Raw genomic sequence first — 18,285 nt, 5'->3', positions numbered from 1 at the left:
GGGGCCGAGTCTCCAGCCCCTGCGCAGTGCCCGCCGCGGCGGGCGGTAAGTGAACGTCGTGGGGAGCCTGCAAATCCACCGGCGCTCGTGGGCGACCGTGCGGGCATCCGCATCCCGGCCGGCCACACCCGCTCTGCCGGCCCGCTCCAGGTCACGAAGCCCAGCAACCGAGAGCGGGCAGCGGGCGCCGGCGTGCGCCCCACGCTCCCCAGCCCCGGGACAGCCCGGGGCCGGGGGCTCTGGCGACAGCGCCGGCCCGCCGAGAAGGGACGGATGGCGCTGCCATTTGGAGAGCGGGGACACGGCAGGGTGGCGAGCAGACACATTCGGGGCCCTGGTGTTGCGGGGCTGACGGCGCTGGAGGCGGGAGCAGACGCGCGAGGCCAGCGGGGAGGACAGGGTCCCAGGCCGGAGGCGCCCCAGGGTTCGAGTGCAGCCTGAGGGCCACACCGGGAGCGCCCCTGCCGCCGCCCCGCGCTTTAAAGCTCCGTGCCCCCGCACCGACCCGGGACCGAAAGCGCGGGGGCGGTAGGGCGCCTGGTCCTGCGAGGGGCGTGGTTCTGGGCGCGGGGCGGGACCGGCGCGCCCCTGAGGGGCGGGGCTCCACTGAGGGCGGGGTCTGGGCGGGGCCTCGGGGTGTGGTCGGAGCGGGGCGGGGCCGGAGCGCTTCTGGGAAGGCCCTCGTTCTGGGTGGGGGGGGGGGCCTCGGGGGGGCGGGGGGCTGGGCTCCGGGTGAGGGGCGGGACTCTGGGCGCGGGGCGGGGCCGGAGCCCTTTCCCGGAAGGGCGTGGTTCCGATTTCGGGGCGGGGCCTGGGCGTGGCATGGAATGACGGCCAAAGTCTCCAGGTTCCGGCCGTCCTCACCTTTGGGCGGTTGCTCAGCTTCTATTTGCAGAGCGTCTCCCCCTACAGGGTTTCCCTGATCGGCGAGAGGGCTTTTTCACGTATAAATGTCTATCGTTGCAAAAATTGGCTTTGCAATTAAGCTTTTTAAAAAGTAACAAAAATCATAGGCTTTTGGGGCATCTGAATTTCACCGGGGTTTTATGAACGAGGGCCCTGAAACCGCCAGGGTGCTGGACTCGGGCACCTGCGCGGCCTCGGGTGCGCGCGAGCATCCGCAGGTGTGGCGCCCTGTCTCCTCCGAGCTGAGCAGGGCGCCAGCCTCCAACCCCTCCAAGATACATTTTCTGGTGCTACCCCGCCCTTCTTCAAGCCAACTCTATACATACCCTCCAAATGTGGAGAAAATCGAGTCCTTTTCTATCGAGGTGACAAGACCAGAAAGTTGATTGGTTTGCGTGATGGGGTGAAATGGACTGACTGCCCCAAGATAAGTTCCCTATTTCATACTGACTTCTCTACTGATGGAACTTCACTTTGGATTTCTGGTAACCAAATATAATAGGCTTTTTTTTTTTAATTTTTAAAAAAGGATTTATTTATTTCAGAGAGAGAGCCTGAGCGGGGGGAGGGGCAGAGGGAGAAGCAGACTCCCCGCTGAGCTGGGAGCCCTACAGGGGGCTTGATCCTAGGACCCCGAGATCATGACCTGAGCTGAAGGCACACGCTTTTTTTTTTTTTTTTTAAGATTTTATTTATTTATTTGACAGAGAGAGAGACAGCGAGAGAGGGAACACAAGCAGGGGGAGTGGGAGAGGGAGAAGCAGGCTTCTCGCGGAGCAGGGAGCCCGATGTGGGGCTCGATCCCAGGACCCCGGGATCATGACCTGAGCGGAAGGCAGATGCTTAACGACTGAGCCACCCAGGGGCCCCTGAAGGCACACGCCTAACTGACTGAACCACCCAGGCATCCCAATAATAGGCTTGTTTTATAATTTCCTATTTAGCTGCAAAAGTAATCTGAAAGCATTTTGGGGTGGTGAATTTATTTTTTTTATATAATTTTCTTGCAAGGGATCATATCATGAATTTCCTTCAGCCAGTAAGAAAAGAAGACCTTCCCACCTCCACTCCTGCCCCGCTGAAAGCTTGTATAATTGGGGTCTTCTTTCTGTGTCATTAAAGATGTCCTGAGATAAGCATTTGAGGGCTAGGAGATCATCAGCAGGGAGCCAGGCTTCTCTCTCTTTTCTTGGTCTTTCTTAGCCAAATGGTTTCATTCTCTAGGTCAACTCCTGGTCTGGAACTTTGGACATTGCTTTAAAGATGGAAAAACTGAAGGTAAGAAGATCACAGCTCGAACCTAAGAAGCCCCTCTCCACTTAAAGACCTCTCTGGAAACCCAGTGCCTTCTTTTGCGCAGCTGAGGAATGTTGTCTCAGCTGGGTTAATTCCTGCCAGGCATAAAACCCAGGTTCTGTTTAAAGAGAAAACCGGATACTGGATAAGCAGCTGTCCAGTTGTGATCTGGTCTTGTTTCTGGATTTTGAACTCAGGATGCCTTCCTGGGTCACAGCTGAGTAACCAGAAAGGTAAAGCAAAATGTCTCAGGATAAAATGTAAGCTCTGCAGGGTCAGAGATGTCACTGCACTGTCCCCAGCACCTAAAACGAGGCTGACATTTCCATTGCCCTTAAATATTTACTGAGTTGAGTATGAAAAGAAGCTAGAGTGCCCTCCGCGTTTGCTGCATTTTTCTTCCAGGTCCTTAAAGCCAGAAATGGTACTTCATTCAGCCACATATTTTTCAAGCATCTGTTAGGCGCCAGGCATGTTTTAGGTGCTCTGGGGCTGGGGAATCGGGTCTGGAGAACCCCTTGCACTTAATATTGCTATCCGAAGGAGTGTCTTCATTTTTTTTTTTAATTTAAATTCAGTTAATTAACATAAAGTGTAATATTAATTTCAGAGTGGAGTTCAGTGATTCATCAGTTGCGTGTAACACCCTGTCTCATTATATCACGTGCCCTCCTTAATGCCCATCACCCAGTTACCCCATCCCCCACCCAAGGGGAGGTTCTTATGGGTTGAATTGTGTCTCCCCACAATTCACATGTTGAAGTCCTAACCCCCAATACCTAAGAATGTGACCTTATTAGGAAGTAGGGTCATTGCAGATGGAATTGTTTGAGTTAGGATGAGGTTTACTGGGGTAGGGGGACCCCTCATCCAGTATGACTGGCGTCCTTATACAAAGGGGAAATCTGGACACAGACGCACGCACAGGGAGAATGCCATGCGAAGATGAAGCAGAGGTGGGGATGATGCTTCTACAGTCAAAGGTCACCAGCAAACCACTAGCAGCTAGGGAAGAGGCTGTCACACGTTCTCCCTCACAGTCCTTAGAAGGAAACAGCTCTGCTGACATCTTATCCTGGGCTTCGGGAAGTGTGCGAGAACAACTGTGTGTTGTGTGAGCCTGGCCTACTGTGTTTTGTCTGACATCCCCAGGAAACTAGTACAGTGGAACTCACCCTCGGGGATTCTGGCTGTACCCCCAAAGCTCTTACACTCTCCACGTAGCCATTCCCCACCGTGAGGCGTCCAGGTCCCAAGAATCTGGCCTCTGCTGTTCCCGGAATAGCCAAGCTCACTGCTGCCTCCAGCTGGTGAGCAGCTCTCTGCTAGCAATGCTCTCCTTCCTGATTCTCCGGGGCTGGACTCCTTGGCATCAGCTCTGGGCCCTGACATCACCGTGAGAGCCCATCTTCTCCAGCCTGCCCACGGCATCTGCCACTACCTCCCCCTCGGCCCCCATGGATCTCTCTCCTTCAGAGCCCTTACCATGAGCCGAAATGTGTCTGTGTGTCTGCTCCTCAGCTTTTGCATTTCCTCTGCTGCAACGTAAGAAGCGCAAGGACTAGGCTAGCATCTTTCCATCCCAGTGCCCAGAAGAGGGTCAGGCTCACAGGAGATGCTCAAACCACGCAGGGAGCCGACAGGTGCCGATGAGGACCTTAGAACACGCACTGCTGGCATTCAGCCCGTGACAACCCGGAGAGCTCTTCTGGGCCCTTCCCAACCTCCTCTCATGCTGTCGCCTCTCCATCTGCTAGAGAAGGAGGAAAGGGCAGAGGAGAACTTTCCTTTAAAGGAAACACCTTTAGGACGCCTGGGTGGCTCAGCCAGCTGAATGACTGTCTTCAGCTTGGGTCATGGTCTCGGGGTCCTGGGATCGGGCCCCGCATCAGGTTCCCTGCTCAGCGAGGGGCCTGCTTCTCCCTCTCCCTCTGCTGCTCCCCCTATTTGTGCTCTCTCGCTCTCTCTCTGTCAAATAAATAAAAATAAAATCTTAAAAAAAAAATAAAGGAAACACCTTTTAAAAAGTTATTAAATAATAAATAATAAAATCATGGCAAAATAGAAGTAATGCAAAATTGAACATTTATGCGTATAGTTCAGTGTCATCGAGGACATTCACGTTGTCATGCACTGTCCATCTCCAGAATGCTTTTCATCTGGCAAGACTGAAGTTCTACCCACTCAACACTAACCCCCCGTTCCTGCTCCCAGACCCCGGCACCCACCCTCACACCTTCTGTCTCTGTGAGTTTGGCTGCTCTAGCTACAGCATATATGTGGAATCACACAGTGTTTGTCCTTTCATGGCTGGCTCATTTCACTTAGCATGATGTCCTCAAGATTCCTCCATGCTTCAGAACATCCTTCCTTTTCAGGGCCGAGAAATATTCCATCCAGTGGCCATACTCTCTCTTATTTATCCATTCACCCTTCAATGGATCATTGGGTTGCTTCTGGCTTTTGGCAATTGTCAGTAATGCTGTTGTGACTATGGGTATGCAAATATCTTCTCTAACTTTTTAATCTGCAACCAGAGTGATTACGATTCTATTTGGAACTCTACATTATCAAGGAGCCAATTGTTTTGTTCATCTCCTCGTTTGATCTCTGGGTTGCAGGCCTCCTGAGAGAAGGGACCCAGCAGATGGGAGTTTCCACCATCTCCCAGCTGGGAGCGTGGAGCCAGGCACGTGGGAGACGCATGGGAGACACCCGTGTTTGTCAGGGCAAAGGAAGGATGAAAGAAAGCCTGCTCAGGCCACGCACATCCCTAAGAGGGGCATCCTGTCTGTGGTGATCGTCCATACAGCTCCCACGACTGCCGACGTTCAGGGCCCGGCACATGGTGCTGTAATGAAGCACCACGGCCTGGGGGCTTAAACAACAGGAATGGATGCTCTCACAGTTTGGGAGGCCAGAAGTTCAAAGTCTTGATGTCAGCAGAGTTGTGCTCCCTGGAAAACCTGTGGGGGAGGCCCCTTTCTCACCTGTCCCTACTTCTGCGGCAATTCCTTGACTAATAGATGCCTTGCTCCAGTCCTCCACCCTCACGAGACCTCTCCCTCCGCGAGTCTGTGTGTCAGTTTCCCCTTTTTATAAGGACACCAGTATATGGATCAGCACCCACCCTAATGACCTCTATAAAGACCCTATTTCCAAATAAGGCCACATGCTGAGGTCCTGGGGTTAAGACTTCAACATACCTTTTGGGGGAGTTGGTTATGATACAACCCACCAGGTTGGGCCTGCATTTCCCCACCCCTTTGTAATGCCGCACCCCAGGTGGTCTGCTTTGGGGGTCAAATGTGAGCGGAAGCGAGGGCCTCACTTCCAGGCCAAAGCACAGCTACCCAGGGGCCCTGAGAGCTGCTTCCTCCTGCATCCGTGACCCAGACCCATATGCTGGTCATGGAGGTGGAGCCTCGTCAGCCTGGGTCCCTGACCGACTACAACTGACAAAAACTCTGTCCTTGACCAAACCTTCCTCAGACCCCTCTGGGCCCTCTTCTCGTCGGGGCCTCCCTCATGGCCTCCCCCTGTCCATCCTTGCCAAGCCCAGATCAGCAAGAATCCTAGGCCGGTTTTCAGAGAGTCCCTGGACCCTTGACACGTGACCGAATTCCTCTTCCGCACCCCTAATGGCCAGGCCCTGCGTCTGAGTGCTCAGCCTGCCCTTAGGGAGAATCCCCCCACCCTTGCTGTCCCCTCTTAGCAATTTCCACCCACGACCCCCCTCGCTGCTCCTGGGCTGAAGCCCCACCCGCCCGCCGTATTCAGCGTTGAGTTTCAATCTCTCTCCCCTGTTGCAATCCTGGAATTAAGTCTTCCTTTCCGTTCGAACCAGGGTCAGGGCAATTTTTCTTAAATTCGGCCAGCAGCTGCCCTGCAAGGATAGGACACAAGGTCGAGAAAAGCCTCAGTCCCAGTGCCACGCGGGCTGTGGGGCAGACTCCGTGGTGCCCTTGGGGCCTAGGGCAGTCAGTGTCTGGTGCCTGGTGGACACTCCGTGAAAAACCAAAGGCGCCAAAATGACAGGGAGAAAGGCAAGGGTAGAAGGAATTTGCTGTAGGGCCTCCAGGGGACCCAGATTGCTGACAAGGCGTACGGGTGAAAGCAGGGGTCAGCACGACTTGTTTTTATCAGTCATCCCCTTTGTTCGCATTCTTAACTACCAGGTGCTCTCAGTCCCAGGACAGGCAGCAAGGTGATGCCAAAGGCGGCGTGAGGAGCTAGCAATGATCACAGTCCCCGGGGGGGGGCTTTACTGACTAGGGGCCACTACAGCTGTAAGCTCTCTCTCTCTCCCTGTTTCCTAATTAAATCCTCACAGCGACTCCAGGAGATGGGTATTATTTGTATCCCCGTTGTGGAGACGAGTACATTGGCACAGAGAGGTGGAGGGACTAGCCAAGGACACACAGATACTGTGTCGGGGCTGGGATCTGAACTCAAGCCGCCTTCCGGCCTCCCTGCTTCAGGTCTGGTCATAATCCAATGTGGTTTCACATCTGAGACAGGCTGGGCTTTGTGTGTGAATGTGTGCATGCGGGGGATGTTTGCACAGACCTGTGTGCATACCCGTACACGTGAGGAGGACTGCGGGCAGATGCCTGGACCCACGTCTGCACAGAGTACCCGGCGCATCTCACCGCGTGCTAGCAAATTCGCAGATGTTTGGCGGGACACGGTGGGTTGCACAGGTCTGTGCGGTGGGAAGGTGCAGAGCATTAGACTGTGGGTGGGTGAGGACAATGGTACCCATGCCAGGGTCTTCCGGGAACCCAGGGGGCCACCTCAATCCTCACTCAACCCGGGGTGCCCAGCACGCTCCTTGTTTCAGGCGGTGATAACCGAGCGCAGCTTTGGGACAGGATCAAGTGCAGGTGAGGGAGTGGGCTGGGATGCTGGGCACGGGGCGGGGACGGATGTAGAGGAGTGAATGTAAATTAAGAGTCTGTCACAAAAACTCAGGGGAGATTATTGCAAGGGAAAGGTGACAAATTTGAGTGGTGACAGCTGCATCAGGCATAGAGATGAAGAAATGAGATGGAGAAGCACTTAGAAGACAAAAGTCCCAAGACGTGGACGCCAGACCCCGAGGGGAGTCAGGGCGCAGCTCTGGGCTGTGCGCTGCCCCAGAGGGAAGAGCCTCCCCGCATGGGTGGAAGGCTGAGTGCAAGTGGAGATACACAGCTCTTCCTCGTGAAGACAAATCCCAGCAAATTAAGACGAATGACACGCTTTGTTGCTATGGAGACATCTGTGATGCCGTACGCCCTCCCAGGATTCCACAGGACGCGGAGCTTCCGACACTGGTCGTGTCCAGGGCTGTGCCTGGCAGCAGGTCCACACTCAAGCCCCTGCTCCCCTTGACACCTTGCTCCAGACAGAGAGGCCCACAGGGGCCGTCCGTCCAAGGCGTCCTCCAGTCCTTCCTCCCCGCCCCAAGGATGTTGCCAGTCGGCGGAGCCAGCCCGCCCAAGAAGCACAGCGTGGTGCCCAACCTGATGGAGAAGGGCCTGATGCTCCTCCAGTGTGTGGCCGGCCGGGACAACCTGGTCCCAGACTGGAAACTTCGCCGGAGACAGCAGTCCCTCAGCAAGTCGGCTCAGGCCATCAGCCGCTTCTACAGGAAGAAGGTGCGGGGTCCTGGAGGGGGACGGCCAGGCCGCGGCACAGCTAACTCGGGGCTGGCCTGCTTCTCCCCCTTGACGGGAGGCCTCAGGGCCTAGGCCTTCCAAATACGCTTTGGTGACGGATGAAGATGGGCCAATTCTGGGAGTGCAAAGAACTGGCAACCCGAAAGCCTGGAAGAGAAGATGGCCGGCCGCCCTGAGCCTTCCTGGGGGGGGGGGGGTCTCAAAAAGGAGCGAAGTCGGGGGAAGAGAGGACGAGGAAGGGATAGCACAGCTGGGTGGCTCCTGAATCTACTGTGGGCTCAGGGAGACCAGAGAGCCACCCGTGGCCCCCCAGGAGGATGTCCGTGGTTTCTCTAGTGGGTGCACGTGCCTGTCCTGAAGCCTTCGGTTCTCGGGAACAGGGCAGATGGCTATGGTCAGTGCACGCAGCTTCCAGGGGCTCTTCTCCCAGTGCCTTGCTGTCTCCACTCCACCAGGGCGAATACAAGCAAACCCCCAGCCCCGAGGACACCACCTTCATGGCCGAACTAGAGGAGCTGAGAAAGGCGTTTCTCAAGCGCCCTGGCTGCCCTCAGTTCGGCACCAAGGCCACGTCTATGTCTTTTTACGGTGAGAGCCACCCACGGGGAGGCCCCCCACATGGAAACCACCTCCCTCCCTGGAGGAGTGGGGCGACCTTCCTGGTGCTCGTCAGCCAGAGTGGTGGCCAGTGGTGGGAACTCACTGTGCATGAAGAAGCACCAGCTGGAGCACGCAGCACGCCCAGTGCAAGGGGGGCGGGGGGGAAGGAAAAGCCTTCTTGCTTTTCTCTTGTCTCATTCACCAGACTCAATAGGGTTGGGGGTAGGGGAGAGGGAGAAGGCTCAAAATTCTAGAAGCTACAGTAAAGAGGTCATGAGGCCTTACTAGGAACCAACCCCAGTAAGGAGCCCAACCACCATCAGGTGAGACTGCACGCCATTCTGATCTGGGAGAACAGGTGCTCAGCAGTCACCAGGGGGCAGTGGCCAGGCCAGGCAGCACCCTAGACCTCCCAGTTCCTGGGCCCCACGCATGGCATTGTGGTTAGGGACAGGGAAATGGAAGCTTAGAGCCTGTGGCTAGTGATGGGGGCCTTGTTCATGTCAGAAGCAGGAGCCCCCACCCATTCAGGCCCTAAGCTCCCCTTTCTCAGGGCTGGAACCTCAGAGAGCAGCCAGCACTCCAGGTCCATGAATTCTGGACAGGGCTGGGATGGGCTGAGAGACCACACTGTGTCCTGCATGTGCCCGCCATTGACATGATTCATGACGGCCAAGGGGAGACGGGGTCTGCCGTTGGGGTAGAGGGGCCTCTTGGAGACTTTGAGGCTGAGCCATTTTTACAGATGGGAATGCAGGGTCCTTCCAGGGGAGGGGATGCATCAATTTGCAGAGATGAAGTTGCACCTAGTCTGTTCCAGGTGGGCATACAAATAGCAGGCAGGAGGATAGAATCACGGTTCGATTTAGTCCCAGGGTTCAATCCCATACATCCACCCACAAAAGTCACCTTTAATCCTACCTGAAGTTTAAAAAGAAATGAAATCATTGTCCCTGCCCAGGAGGTCTTGTGAAGACGTGGTCTTAGCTGTCATCAGCTAGCATTTTTAACACTCTGCAGGCTCATCCACCTCAGCCGGGGTGCCTGAGGAGTTGTGCATGGGCTTTGATTCCTGGAAGGTGACCCGGGACCCATCCTGCAGCCAGCGGTCCTCAGACACAAAGGTGGACGGTGAGGGCAGGGCCTGCCGCCGCTGGGACGAGCATGCCCCTGGGGTCCTCTCCTTGGCAGGCCAGCTCTGAGGCCTCTGCCTGCACCTGCCAGGACCTCTGCTCCCCTCAGGGCTCCCTGATTATGCCCCCATGGGACTCCCTTCCCAGGACCACCTGCCTGACCCTATGCCCCTTACACAGGATGCATCCCTCCTTGAGTAGAATGCACTGTTCCCACGCATGAATATACTTACTTTGGTTTATCCAAAGATGATCTCTGCACACAGAGGTCTCCTCTGCCTGAATGTGAGGAAACCCCTCACAAATGTCTGGGCCATCACTGTGACCCCTGGTGTCGTGACCCCTAGGCTCTGGGGATCTCCAAGGGCTGCTTTGATGATCTCCCTCCATTTCTTCAACACACGCAGGGGCAGGTGGGGAGGGATGGACGATGGGGGTCAGCACTAGGAGGCCTGGAGGAGCCCAGCTGGGCAGCGAAGGGTTTCCCAGGGGCGTCTTGCGAGGGGGAAACTACCGTGGAACGCCCCAGGGCGGCTCAGCACTCGGAGTCTGACGCCCCCCGGCTTCCCCACAGGGTGCCTCCTTCCCTTTAGTAAGAGTGCCTGTGAGTTCAACTACTTGCGGAAGAGGAGTGAATCCCAGATCATAAGCCCGGTCCCCAGCAGCCTGGTCCTGGCACAGAGCCACCCGAAGAAGCGGTTACCCTGGTATATCTCAGTCATCCATGAGAAGGTACGGCCACGTGTGTGCAGAGCCCGGGCAGACAGCCTGACCCTAATGCCCCAGCTCCACGTCCGGCAGGATAGGAGGGCCCAGCCAGCCCCCCGGGGCTCTTATTGGGGTATCTGGTTAGCTGTCCAAGCAGGTCCCCAGACGTGGCCAAAAATGACCCCCAGTACCCTCCTTAGGCTCCCATGACTCAGCTGTTTTCCAGACCTTCTGGGCTCTGTGCATCTTCATCCCAGCGCGTGGCGGGTTGAGCTGGCATGGATCTCGTCCCCTCCAGCATGCAGCTGGCCACACGTATCATGATGTCAACCATCCACATAGCTTTTGACTCACTATTTCCACTTATAGAATATATTCTTGAAAACAGTAATAATCAGCTTGGTATGCAAAGATCTACCTACGAGTTGACTCGTTGTGATGTTACGCTCTGTGTCTTTGTTTGTGACAGAGACCGGCCCACAGTTAACCTGTCTGTAATTCCCTTGTTTACTTTCGGTGTCAGAGTAATTCTGGCCTCAGAACAAACAAAAAATTGGGAGGCATTTTCTCTTTCGTATTTTATTCTCTGGAAGAGTCTGCATGAGATTGGCGAAGAATTCATCTTTGAGGCCGTGTGTGCCTGGAGAGTCCTCATGGGGCAGGTTTTCCAAATAATAAATTTACGTCCTTGAAAGATACTCAGACTTCCTTCTCCCTCTTGTTTCAGTTTGGATAAGCTATGTTTTTCGAGGAATGTGTCCATTACATGTAAATTTTCAAATTTATTAGCCTGATCCTGTGCATAATGGTCTCTTAAAAACCCCTAATTTCTTTTTTCTTTTTTTTTTTTTTTGACAGAGACAGAGTGAGGGAGGGAACATAAGCAGGGGGAGTGGGAGAGAGAGAAGCAGGCTTCCCACCGAGCAGGGAGCCTGATTTGGGGCTTGATCCCAGGACCCCGAGATCATGACCTGAGCCGAAGGCAGACGCTTAATGACTGAGCCACCCAGGGCCTCCCCCCCCTCCATTTCTGCAGGAGAGAGAGCCTCTTTCCCATTCCTGACAGTGCTAACTTGGGCCTTCTCTCTCTCTCTCTTTTCTTTTCTTTTTTTTTAAAGATTTTATTTATTTATTTGACAGAGAGAGAGCACAAGTAGGCAGAGTGACAGGCAGATGGAGAGGGAGAAACAGGCTCTCCGCTGAGCAGGGAGCCGGATGTGGGGCTCGATCCCAAGACCCCAGGATCAGGACCTGAGCCGAAAGCAGCCGCTTAACGGACTGAGCCACCCAGGCGCCCCTCTCTCTCTCTTTTCTTAGAATCACCTTCTGTTGTTGGTGGTGTTTTAAAGCTGGTCAGGCTTCAATGACAGTCATGGGAATGAGCACCACAAAATGTTGGGCAGCTGGTGGGTGTGCAAAGCCCAGATAGTGTGGCTCCACGAGTCTTCATTTTACCTTTATTCCTGACACTCTGCATTTTCTGAGAGATGTCACAATTTTAGAAGTGTCGATATCCTGTGACCACTTTGGGGAAAGCAATTCCACGTCGGGGAAAGCCTGAGGCTATCATGAGGTAGAACCACACAGGTCTATGTGAAAGGATGTTCTCTGCAAACCGAGGGAAAGGGAAAGCTCACGTGTGTGAAGGGCCGGGGGAAGGAGCTTGGAAGCTGTCCTTAGGCTTCTCTTTCTCTCATCTCCACCTGGTCTGAGCTGAAGAGGTAGCGCGTCTCCACTGGAGGCAAGAGAGTCACCTGCAGCGACACGGCAGCATGGTGTCCACTCAGCGGCCCCAGTGGAAACGAGCATCCCCTTTCCAGCAACCACTGTCTGGTGTGGGACAGGTGCGTGGGTCTGAATCACCACGGCCCGGGGGAAGAAGGGTGATTTCTGCCAGGTTATTTTAGCTTAGCCGTGTGAATAATTCCGCGTACCCTTGAGATCCCCGCAGTCCTGCCGCACCTGCCCCTGCCCCTGCCCCTCCCCCTCCCCCCGCTCCCGGCTGGGTCCTCCAGTTCCCATCCTGGTTGCTCGGTCCCTCCCACCGTAGCCCGCAGCTCTTTCCTGGATCCCTCTGATGGATGCTCAGGTGCTGGTTCCCTTGCTTGCCCTAGCCGATGCGCGGGGGGCTGTGAATCTGTCCTCTCCGCAGCTCAGTTTCACCCCACAAGTCTCATTACATCTTGACAGTGTTCATTATCATTCCGTTTAAGACATTTTCTAACTTCCTCTGTGCCTTCTGCTTCTTTGGTTCACGGGCCACGTAGGAACCTGGCACTTAAATCCCAAACATTTGGAGGACTTCCAAGTTCCTTTCTTTTCCCTCCTGGGACTGTGCAGGGTGCACTGCGGGCCCGGGGCCTTCCTTTACGCTGCTCTCAGTTCAGAGCTGCCGACGGCAAGTCCTTCCATTTCCAGCTATCCAAACACGTTGATGCCATGTCTCCACCGCTGAGGAATCGAGGGCACTGAGATTTTGAGCACGGAAGGTGGAGGGGCAGAGGGTCTGGCTCCCTGCAAGCCCCAGGGGGTGGCTCTCGGAGGGTGTTGCTGGCTCGTTGTGGGGCCGTGCCCAAGAACCGTGTCTCCCACTGCGACTGGGGGGCTGGCCAGGACCAGGCCTGAAAGGGAGGCTGCCAGGAGTTTCCCCAGGCGAGGACTTGGTCCCCACCCTTGGGCAGGAGTGGCTGGGATTTCCAGGTCTGCTCTTCCTGCAGGCGCCCAGAGAGGGTGGGTCCGGGGCTGGGGGGGAAGCCTGCGTGCACCCAGGGGCTGTCCATGCTTCTGTGCCCAGGATCACTGCCTGCTCACGCTGGGGGAGGAAGTGCAGCGGCTGTCCACGATGGAGGTGCTGCTTCAGAAGAAAGATGAGGAGGTCTTGGCCCTCCAGGAGGAGAGGGAGGCCTTGAAGAAACAGCTGAAATGCCTCCTTAAAAGCAAGGGCCAGGAGACATGGGTATGCCAGTGCATGAAGGTGAGTGGAGGGCCCGGGCTGCAGGCTCTGCCTCCAAAGTGTCCAAAGCTCCTGGTGGCCCTCAGGCCTCCGGCAAATGCCCCGTCATCCTGGAAGGCTGCCACATCCTCGTGGGTAAAAGAGCTGTGAGCTGGACATCTAGACCTCTGTGTTTGGCTGCCAGCTTGCTTTCCCACCTGGGACAGGTCGTGTCGCTCCCTGGACTGTTTCCTTACCTGTAAGCTGAGGGCCAGCCCCTCTGAAATCCCGTAGGACGGAAGGCCCCCTGCAGGTGAAGTCTCCAGACCTGGCTTAGCCGTGGGCCCTGTGGGCGTGGTGGCCCGGATTCGCCTGATCTGTTCTGGCTCCAGGACGCTCAGTGTCCTTGCCTATACAGCAGGGAGGTCTGGGCAGAGGACTGAACTAGGCAGGTCCTGGTGGGGAAGTCACCCGGTCTTTCTAAAACCTGATTTCTTTCATACCTGAGGATCCAGCCTGGCATTATGCTAGGGGCACATGGGAGGGGGGTGGGGGCCTCGGACCGTCGCCAGATCCCCGAGATGCCACCAGAGAAAGCTGCCTGGACACGGATGGTGCGGTACCAGCAGGCAGGGGCAGCAGGAGTCTGAAGAGGTCTGGGAGCATTGGCTTGCCTTCCCTGTTCCCCGGCCTCCCAGGGGCTGTTAGAGAGGCGTGAGCCCACACTGGGCCTACAGGGACATGCAACGTGGGCATGGCAGGCTGGCCCTCCACTCTCGGAACAAAGCGGGGGTGCCCATTGCTGCAAGGCCACTCCCTGGGGCGGGTCCAGGGGAGCGAGAAACCACACTGTTCCCAGGGCTGCCCATCTGCAGGTCACCGTCCCCCCAGGGCTGCCCATCTGCCGGTCACTGCCCCCCTTCTCACCAACACAGCACCCTTGGCAGGAAGACACTTGACCCCCTCCCCCTGCAACATGGAGAGGCTGCTGTCCCCTTCCAGAAGGACGGGTCTCAGGACATCAGCCGGGGGAGCTGAGGGGGCAGTTTGGGACGCTGAGGCTCCTGTGGCCACCTTGCAGGAGCCAGTGCCAAAGCTCGGCGGGAGGCTGAGCATCCTGAAGACCTTCTTCCGAGACGAGGAGCTGCAGCACTGGAGGCAGGTGCGTGCCGCCGGGATCCTGAGCAGGCAGCCTTGGCCCCGGCTACATCTCCGGGGCTGCCCGGCGATGCCGGTGTCCTCCCTGCAGCTCCGCGTCGTGGGCCCTCAGCCACACCTGAGGGGAACAGGTGCAGGGGGGCAGGGCAGCTCCCGGAAAAGGGACTCCAGCTCCCCTGCCCGCCCTGCCCAGGTGCGGGGCAGCCGGGCAGTGGCGGTCTCCCGAGACGGTGCAGCGGGACGCCGGCACGGCGGCTGGGGGAGTGCTCCCTGCGCCCTGCTCGCCTGCCCAGTGCCCCCTCCCTCTCCCAGCTTCAGGAGGAGTATGCCGTGACCGGCAGAGGCAAGGACCTGGAAGCAGCTGGCGGCGAGGAAGAAGAGGCGGCAGAGGAGACGGCGGATGGGGAAGGGGAGGGCCCGGCAGGCAGGAAGGGGGCCGCACCCAAGGAGGGGGGTGAGGAGCAGGAGCAGCTGGAGGAGGAGGAGGAGGAGGAGGTGGTGGAGCTGGAGGAGGAGAAGGAGGTGCAGGAGGAGGAGGGCCAGCGCAGGAGGAGCTCCCGCTCCCTGGAGGAGGCTTTCGAGCAGGAGCTGATAGCCCAGCTGGAGGAGTACGAGCACGTGATCCAGGAGTTCCAGACCGAGCTGGAGGTCACCAGGACCAGATACTCGCTCGCAACAGGTGGGGCGCTGGGGGCCCAGAGCCACAGGTTAGAGGGTGGCCCAGGGGACCGAGGGACGCAGGGCAGGAAGCAGTAGCCCTCAGCCTGGGGCCACAGAGCCCCTCTGTCTCGGCTTCCTAGCCCCCTGCCCTCTCTCCCCTCCTTCCCATGCATGGCTCACACAGGGGCCATCACGTCTTTACAACGCCAAGTGGATTTCCAGGAATCCCAGCTGCACATGCTGAACATGGAGAACGAGACCCTGCAGAAGGAACTCCGGGAGCGGAAGGACCAATTACAAGCCATGTCCAACAAGGTGGCCATGCCCGTCACGCAGCGGTCACCAGCAGCCCCGCCCATCCCCCCCCATCCCGAGCTGGGGCAGCCTGTCCTGGGTCACACCAAGCCCCCTGGCCCTGCACTGCCCGCTGGCCCGCACTGTCCTCCCTTGGCTGCTTGGCTCCCGGTCACTTCTCCAGCATCCCCACGTGCTCGAGTCCCAGGGTTGAGCGCACGCACACTTAGAGAGGCCGCCCTTCCGCCAAGCCCACCCCTTGCTACACGTTTTGTTTTATCAAAGTTATTCACGCACACAACCTAAAGAATGAAATAGTCCCGCAGGCTTGTCACACAACAGGGGCGTGTCCCATCCTCTTCCCTCTTATGTGCCCATCCCCCAGGGCGACTGCTCTCAACTCTTCTTCAGGAATCACTTTGCAGGTCTACAAATGGCATGCTTTTAACACCCATTCTGGAATTTTCTCCATCCTAGCATTATCAAGCACTTCCCTGTTTCCTCCCCTGCCTGGGGCCCCCAGCACAGGCAAGTCGGCCTCCCGCAGGTGCCGTCCCACCATGATGGGATGCTCGGGGTATGATTGTCAGCAGCTCATGCCCACCTGGGACTCAAACACAGGTTTTGCCGAACAGGATTAAGTTTCCTTCTTTTCTGATCTACTCCCATGTTTTCACTGGAGCACATCCTGCAGTAGTCTTCTGATAAAAGAATGAGTGGGTGTAAATTTGTGGGGGCAGCATATTCTGCTAATGTCCTTATTCTACACGTCAGTAGAATTTGGTGGGATGCCAAACCACAGCTGGGAGAGCACATTGCGTCCACAGTGACGGCACTGCCCCATGGGCCCGAGCAACCAAGGCTGCTGGGGGGGGGTCCTGGGCATTCCCAATTCTCACTTGCCTGGGACCGTGGTCTGGGTGCACTGCTGCATCTCCAGAAAACCACTGGGCTCTTTGTCCCAGGTGTCCTGAAACTCCGCTCTGGAAGGTTACGTTATCTTGTTTTTTCTTCTCTCCGTCTTGTTTCTTGAACACTCCTCCTGGCGTCCCCGGAACCCCGTTCCTCCTCCTCTTGCTGTCCACTCCCTCCTGCTCCCCATCTCTGGGTCGTTTGCTTTCCGGCCCATGTTCCCAGCACTTTATCCACAGCCACCTCCTGTGCTCCCCTTTGTTGCACGGACGGCTTCCGAGATCTCTCTTGTTCTCCCACGTCCTTTTTCTTCTTTTTATTTATTTATTTATTTATTTTTAAGATTTTTATTTATTTATTGAGAGAGAGAGAGAGAATGATAGAGAGAGAGCATGAGAGGGAGAAGGGTCGGAGGGAGAAGCAGACTCCCTGCTGAGCAGGGAGCCCGATGCGGGGCTCGATCCCGGGACTCCGGGATCATGACCCGAGCTGAAGGCAGTCGCTTAACCAACTGAGCCACCCAGGTGCCCTCCTTTTTCTTCTTTTGTTTCACGATTCAGTGTCTTGTCTATGCCCCGCGGAATACTCATGATCGCCGGGCTCAACTTCCTGAATCTTTTTGATCGCCTGCAAGTGCCCTGGGTCCCTTTGTCTTGGTGTCTGTCATTCATGAGAGACCCTCACTCGTGCCAGAGCTGAGTGGGGTCTCTGAGCACACAGCAGTAAGTTTGTGCTTCACACGCATGGGCACGTGTGGGCACTTCAGCCGAGCGTGCAGAGGCTGTCTTGTCAGTTCTTCGGGGAACCGGGAAATTTCTTGCCTGGAATGAGAAGGCCTAGCTGCCAGTGTTCTGGGAGCCAAGATGGGAAGACAGCGGGGGCATCCACATTTGGCACCCACATCCCCCATCTGGAGCCTGGGGGGTCCACCCTCCACTGCACCTGGCACCTCCTTAGCCAGAGACTCTGCTATGCCCCCGACATCTAGCCTCTCACCAGGTGAACAAGACACAGGCTTCCAGTTGCTGGAGGGCTGGGACGGGTCTGCAGCTCTTAGTTTCTGGAAAAGTATCCACTGATCCTCCCCATGTTAGGTTCCAGATCCAGAAGAACCACCAATTTCTGAGATTTGAGGACCAGAAGAGTGAGCTGGGCTTGTTTTCAGCTCTCCACCCCTGCTGGTTTAGGGTCTGGCCTTCCGGGCCCTGCTCTCCAGCTCCCCATGTGTTTGCCCCTCTTGTCCTTGGCAGAAGTCCCGCGGCTTTCATCGTACTGAGGCTCAGGGAGAAAAGCCGGATGCAAGTGTTCCATCTGTCCTCTTGTCCCCGACTCCCCCTGAGCCAACCCCCCCGTCTGCCTTCCAGTTCTCCAACCTCAGGGAAGACAAGAAGCACGAAGAGATGATGGGCATCATCGAGAAGGACAACATTCTTCTCCGCCAGGTGACCGCCAGGTGTGGTTAAACAGCCAGACCGCTGTTCTTGTTGTAAGTCCTGACAGCGCGGGCAAGATGAGCTGGAAACCCCTTCGCAGTGAGTCGGGCCCCCCTTCCTTAGGCAGCACCCCGGTGAGCGCATCGCAGGAGCGCGAGCGCAGCACGCAGAGGCTCCTTGCCCTTGCTGGCTCCATGAGGGCCGGCGGTCTTGCGGGGGAAGGACGGGCGGGGAACACGGGTGACCCGTCTGGGCCGGGTGGGCCTACTCCTCTGTCCTCCCTGGCTCGCCTGCAGCGAGTGTTGGAGCTGCAGAGCAAACTCGAAAAGCAGGAGCGCACCATCTCGGAGTTCGACGCCACGGTCGGCCAGCTGCAGGCCCAAGTGAGCCAGAACCAGAACCACCTGCAGAGACGGAAGTGGCTGCAGGAGGAGATGCTGAGCAAGAACGAAATGATCCAGCAGGCGGAGCAGCAGGCCCGCGTGGCCCTGGAGAGCGCCCAGTCCCGGGTAGGCCCCGCGTGCGCAGCGCCCGCGCCCGCCCACCGCCGAGGGGCCGTGCGCCGAGGGGGGCGGGCCGCGCGCCGAGGG

At 56.9% G+C, this 18,285-nt stretch overlaps 1 protein-coding gene across 1 annotated transcript in view; it reads left to right on the top strand.

The window, feature by feature from the left end:
- The first annotated feature begins 7,655 nt into the window (after positions 1-7,655).
- Positions 7,656-18,285, top strand: part of CCDC27 (coiled-coil domain containing 27) — a 14,737-nt gene continuing 4,107 nt past the window's right edge. The window contains exons 1-11 of the mRNA XM_035019029.1: positions 7,656-7,931; positions 8,321-8,453; positions 9,486-9,596; positions 10,173-10,330; positions 13,101-13,394; positions 13,533-13,617; positions 13,976-14,400; positions 14,709-15,075; positions 15,241-15,371; positions 17,627-17,704; positions 17,992-18,204. Of these exons, the coding sequence (XP_034874920.1) occupies positions 7,656-7,931; positions 8,321-8,453; positions 9,486-9,596; positions 10,173-10,330; positions 13,101-13,394; positions 13,533-13,617; positions 13,976-14,400; positions 14,709-15,075; positions 15,241-15,371; positions 17,627-17,704; positions 17,992-18,204 (2,271 nt within the window). The remainder of the gene's footprint in view (positions 7,932-8,320; positions 8,454-9,485; positions 9,597-10,172; positions 10,331-13,100; positions 13,395-13,532; positions 13,618-13,975; positions 14,401-14,708; positions 15,076-15,240; positions 15,372-17,626; positions 17,705-17,991; positions 18,205-18,285) is intronic.

This window comes from Mirounga leonina, unplaced genomic scaffold, assembly GCF_011800145.1.
Source record: "Mirounga leonina isolate KUSES-001 unplaced genomic scaffold, KU_Mleo_1.0 Mir_173, whole genome shotgun sequence".
Taxonomy (NCBI): domain Eukaryota; kingdom Metazoa; phylum Chordata; class Mammalia; order Carnivora; family Phocidae; genus Mirounga; species Mirounga leonina.
The sequence above is the reverse complement of the archived record's forward strand: the minus strand, read 5'-3'. Positions and strand labels throughout refer to the sequence as shown.